Source organism: Acyrthosiphon pisum, chromosome A1 (assembly GCF_005508785.2).
Source record: "Acyrthosiphon pisum isolate AL4f chromosome A1, pea_aphid_22Mar2018_4r6ur, whole genome shotgun sequence".
NCBI classification, from domain to species: Eukaryota; Metazoa; Arthropoda; class Insecta; order Hemiptera; family Aphididae; genus Acyrthosiphon; species Acyrthosiphon pisum.
This window is the reverse complement of record NC_042494.1, coordinates 148,737,606-148,743,470: the sequence shown is the minus strand read 5'-3', so window position 1 is coordinate 148,743,470 and position 5,865 is coordinate 148,737,606. Positions and strand designations below refer to the sequence as shown.

At 33.6% G+C, this 5,865-nt stretch overlaps 1 protein-coding gene across 1 annotated transcript in view; it reads right to left on the bottom strand.

Annotated features, from left to right (window-relative positions):
- Positions 1–597: 597 nt before the first annotated feature.
- LOC100168755 (peroxidasin) overlaps positions 598–5,865 on the bottom strand; it is a 37,528-nt gene continuing 32,260 nt past the window's right edge. Inside the window, 11 exon segments of the mRNA XM_008186849.3 lie at positions 598–1,178; positions 1,388–1,653; positions 1,718–1,929; positions 1,990–2,107; positions 2,188–2,533; positions 2,607–2,942; positions 3,028–3,228; positions 3,322–3,530; positions 3,638–3,826; positions 3,937–4,170; positions 4,256–4,525. Of these exon segments, the coding sequence (XP_008185071.1) occupies positions 1,146–1,178; positions 1,388–1,653; positions 1,718–1,929; positions 1,990–2,107; positions 2,188–2,533; positions 2,607–2,942; positions 3,028–3,228; positions 3,322–3,530; positions 3,638–3,826; positions 3,937–4,170; positions 4,256–4,525 (2,414 nt within the window). The 3' untranslated portion in view covers positions 598–1,145.

The window sequence follows — 5,865 nt, the reverse complement described above, 5'->3', positions numbered from 1 at the left end:
TAATAAATCGGTGGTACCTACATAATGTTATTTTTTTAATTATTGTATACGATAGTTGGGTATATCGTTGCGACTAAATATGTAATTAATAATTATTATCATTTAAGTTTACAGATAAGTAATTGTTATTATTTAAAATAATATTAGAAGTTATATCTGTAGTGGTTACAGTATAAACGTGGAAAAGTTTGAAGAGTAATATTAGATCAGAAAAAAAAGTAAGCCTCTTTCAAGTGAAATATTGAAACTTTTTCTCGCTATACAACTAACAGAAGACATCAGCGAATAGAAGATAATCAAAAATACGACGAAATAGATATTGATTGAAACGTATGATTTTCCAAAAAAATAATCAGTTTTTTTGTAAAAATTAATTAATAAAAATTATAAAATTATGATCTAATATTGTTTATACTTGTTTCAACTTCATGAACTCATAAAATATTTTTGGCCAGCTTTTTTGTAACAATACTCTATTGTGAGCCGCGGCCGGGGATACATAATATCTGAAACTTTTCATATTTATATTAATTGTCGTGCATATATATAGGTCTCGTAATATGTAGGGGCGACATTTTTATTACTTGCTAATCGTTCTAACGTATATATGTACTTATATTATAGTTTTTTTTTCGCACGCCTATTGAATTATAATAGAAGTATTATACAATCGTTTTACATAATGCTTAAATCAAATATTTTCAATGCTCGTATAATTAATATATTGTACTAAGCATTTAATTCCTATTATTCCTGGTAGAAAAGTGTTCAACGAGAACGATTTGTGGGATATAATAATACTTAAATACTAATTAAAACATAAAATTGTTTATAATATTATATCTATTTTCTATTTAAATAAAATTTTAATTTCTCCTCTTAAAGTAAGAGGTTGATATAAAAAACATAATACATAGAAATTTAATCAATGTTTATTTTGTTATAATTGAAAATATTTCTTTTTTAAAAAACGAAAAATCAAAAATATTTTACAATAGTACTTAACTAGATATTATACATAAAAAATATAAAATCAATTTGGTCGATGAAACCTGTCATCAGACATTGCATATTAATTTGTCTGATTTGATTTTGCCATAAACAAATAAAAACGGGTCTTCTTATAATATCTTTGAATATCTGTTTCAACACAAACTTTTGCACAATATTTGAGAATTCTGAAAATAAAGGATATAATAATATTTACATTGATTTTGTTCTTTTGAGCAACAATATTCCAATGAAATTCAAATTTCAGTTAGTTACAGGTACCTACTTATGTAACAATACAATAGTAATGTACCTATACATGTTTATGTATTTTTTCAACATTTATGTATTAACAAAACGTATATTAAGAAACATAATTAATATTAAAATATCTTACTCGGCATTCGCATTTAGTACATTTTTTGGAAACCCAAGTTCGTCCTTCTCTGCGCCTCCTTTTGACAGTTTCATCATAACATCCACTGTTATTCGCTTTTGTCAAATGTCTGAGTTCGCGTTTTAATCTCTTAATGTCCAATTTTAGACCGTCGACTACTGACTTTAGACCTTCTAGTTTTCCCTCAGTCATGTTCATTACTTTGGCCAATGCGTCTTTAGCCCTGAGTTCTTCCATTTCTTTAGACGCATTATCTCCGGGACAATCTAAAATAGGAGCACACGTTTGCAAGTCTTGTAATATAAATATAATCTTATTTTATGTCTATACCTCCGTTGCATTCAAACCAAAGTCTCAGGTCAATACTCGGAATCGATTTACATGGTAATAACTTGGGCGATTGTAGTTCAGGTAACTTGAACACATCTCTAGACGTCAGAGTGATATTGTCTCCATTATCACAGAGAACTCTAGCAAGTGACGCTTGTTTGATTTGTGTGAGTTTTGCTGGACTGAAAGTTGAAGGATTTTCGTACCAAAATCTACGATAAAAAAAAATCAATAAATGCACACGTGCAAACAATTATACCGAACAAATTCACCTGTCACCATTTCTTAAGTTTTTAAACTGTTCTACCAATAAGCATTGGAACAACGGACCGACTTTACCTCCGGCTACTTGATCTTCGAGAATTCCACCGACCCAAACATCGATATTACCTGAAAAGAAAAAAAGAACAGATAATCATAATTAAATATTATATAATGTTGCGCGAAAATTGAAGTCAAATGTGTCTTACCCGGGTGACCGTACAGTTCCTTGAGTTTATTTCTCACATCGTTATCACTGATTTCGTTTTTGAGGTCATCGAAACTTTCAGCTCTAGACATGTTACACACTGTCCTCCATTCGGTATAACCGGGAATGCCGTGGTCTCTGCTGCGTTGTATGTTCATTGCCGCCAAGTCTAATGATACGGCGTGCGCCGATGTGAACAAATGATCGATTAACTGATCGTTCAGGTTCTGTTTGGGCATTTTTCTTTTGGCGGGTACAGCAAAGAACCCACGCATCAGCGGATCCGTGCCACCTTCGTCGGATAAACGCCATGGTGTGAAAAACGCTTTTCCCAGCGACAAGTCACCCTGTAAACGATAATAAAGTTTCTCGAAATTTTATTTCAATACCATTTCAACAGTGTAAAATATTATTTTATACCTGAGGAATAGTAGTGAAGTTATCATCAAGTCGGCTCAAAACCGGATTAATGATGGAATGGCCGAATCTGAGGGCAGCTGTGGCAAACACGTTGGATATGGATGGGTCTACGGTTGGGTCGTATCCTTGATATTGGCCCAACATGTCCATGCCCTTAGGTCCGAGTACGTAGGGCATCCAATGCTTGAAGGTTATGTGCTGCAATTCCGCGCCTACGATTTTCCGCGCTTCGTGGAACAAGACGTCTCCTTCCCAGTGTGGATTAATCCTGCGTAACTCTCTGGCGATACGATTGTGTTCTCTAATCCAAATTGTATGCATGGCCAATAAGCCCACCTGAAATGTTAGTTAAATTTTTTTCTTGTATCAGTTGATCAATTTGTAATAATCTTTGTCTCAAACCCAGTTGACGATACTATACCTGTTCGTTTGCTCGAATGTCACCGGCCAAATAACATCCCGTGTCGCTCTCCGTCAAGTCTCTCCTGCAGTCTACTTCTTCGGCTCCGGCTATTGGTAACATTTCTTTACCGAAATTGGACGATATACCTCCTCGCATCAGACCAAATCCCGTTTGAACTTCTCGCAGTATAAACGAACGATCGTTTGTAAATCCGTAGATCTAATTAACACATTATGATTAAAGCGTATATTATATTAGGTATACATTTACCGACAACACATAATATATTAAAACCATTATTTGTGACCATACTTGTGAACCATCGATGAAAGCCGTCAATTGGTTGATTTGTTCTCTGGGCTGTAACTTATCAAAGAACACCGATGTCGTGTCGGTACCACATATGGAACTACTTCGAATGAAATCCATGCACCTACGATTTTTTATGCGGTCGTCGTTTGGCGGCACGTCCATCGGAAAGCATGGAAAAGAATAGGCACACGTTTTCTTACAGTCCAAACCTAGAAATATACAATAGACGCGTACGGATAGAATATTCATTAATCAGTAACAGCCAGTAGGCCGCTGCAGTCGAGGACAACGACGTTTAATATTGATTCCCACAAACCTTCCCAACTCTCTTTGGTAGTCGACGGTATGGCGTGGTCCAAGTCGTGATCCAAGAATTGACCCCATTGCATTACCATGTGCGTGATTTCTTCGTCAGAGGTGATTTCGTTTGTGCGAATCATAGACGTCGACACTAGTCTAGCACCGGGCTTTTCGAAACCATAATACTTCATACCTTTAGTCCAACCTGTAAGACACACAATAATGGTTGGTTTGACCAATACGGATATTTTGTTAGGTACTTATTATTATTTTTATATTTATATATGTTTATATATTATCATATTATTATCTCACCGATCGGCGTGTTGAATCCATTTTCGTATATTGGCTTTAAAATCCGTCTGAATTGCGTGTGAGACGATCCCCACAGTGGATTTTGTAAATTGTTACAGGTGCCGTCTATCGTCCGATATTTAGTGTGAAAACACATGTCGCTACAGTTGGGCTTTGTTTGGTATTTCAAACATCCGGATAGATTAGCAATCAAGTCCAACTGTTCCACTGACAATAGGTCTCTGTAAGAAAAATCTGAAAAACAGAAATTAAATTATATTTATCTTCGGTGCTATCTATAAATATTTGTGCGAAAAAATAATTAATCGATAGTTATTACTTTCGGTCAAGTTAACCTTGAGTCCGGCTTGTACGTGTTTCCGGACGTTCGCCAATGTCCTTTCAAAAATATCAGCCGATTTGGCCACATCTCTGGCGAACACGTCTGGGAACCTGGACATTCTCATCAACTTTTCCGGATTCATGACTCTGTCGTTGGAACCGAACAACGAATTAATCGTAGCGTTTACCGCCCTGTCGACTTCCAAGTTGGCCTCACGGAATGCCAAATTGACGAAACGGTCACCGGGTGATTGTTCTAACACATCTCCTGTATATATCGAATTACAATTATTATTGTTTTGGCGAAAACTGCACTTAATATTATCATAGTAAAAGACCATTACTAGTTAGTAGTTTATAATTTAAAATAATAAATACTTATTAAATAGTCCTCATTTTAAAGTTGTTACCATTTACCAGGGATGACCAAACCATTTATTTTTGATAAAGGTCTTCTGATAATATACTTCAGATCTCAACTTGTAGGACAATGTCATTAGTTAATTATTATTATTAATAAACATGCTACATTTTTTTAGGTAATAAAAGTTAAATACGTTTAATACGTAATAATATGTTCAAGTTTAAGGTTTGCAAACCGTTGTCAGGTAAATAAAATATATAGAAAATAATAGTTGCTCAATAATTCGTTAGTCATTACTAATCAAAGACGCTGCTCTAAACGTTCATCCATAAGTGTAGATTGGTACCGAAACATGGTATAATAATATTTTGGTTTTTTTATAGATAAATCTGTCAACATTTAAAAAAACCGTTTATAAATACTGTCAATATTGTTATCATAATTTTACAAAAACTGTAGGCCCACACAACAAGAGAACAACTCTGACCGACCAAAATCAATCTCAGTCTACCATTATCGGTCATCCCAATCTACTGTAATATATTTATGCATTCTACGGTATTACGGAAATACCGTAATAACGAAAGTTCACGATATATTATAGAAATAAAGAAAAACGTATTATTTTTGATTTTTATTATTAAAAAAAAATAACCAACACTAAAACCTTCTCTTTAAAACTACCCATTTTCTTAACAATCACAGGTTACAAGAGGGTCATTGTATAATGGGTTGTATTAGACTTGAATTCAATGATAAAATATCATTGTATAAGAAAAATGATTTTGAGCGAGGACGGTTTGTCACTCTGGATATTTTATATTGTTAATAATTATTTTATCATGTAAGTTGAATTAATATATAATATTATAATTTTTTATTCGTTTCTATGGTGATAAACAAAGCGTTAGAAATTAAAATCCCATTTTTAGCGTTTTTTCGTAATTTTTCGGTGGTTTTTCCCGTGGCATTAAATAACTATTGAGAAAATCAGATTTTAAAAATTTTATTTAAAAAATAACCTCTCTAAAGTACTATCTTGATCCAATTTGCTAAAAGATAAGGTACTATATGTTGAAATCGAAGCACTCCTTCTGGAAGAAATTTTGTATACAGGAACAGGATATATAAAAAAAAAAAATAAATACCATTATAAAAACAATAGCTTCCTCGCTCCGCTCAGAATCTAAAATAGGTAGTAGATAAGAAAATCCATTTTATATGACATTATCGACGTGCGCCGA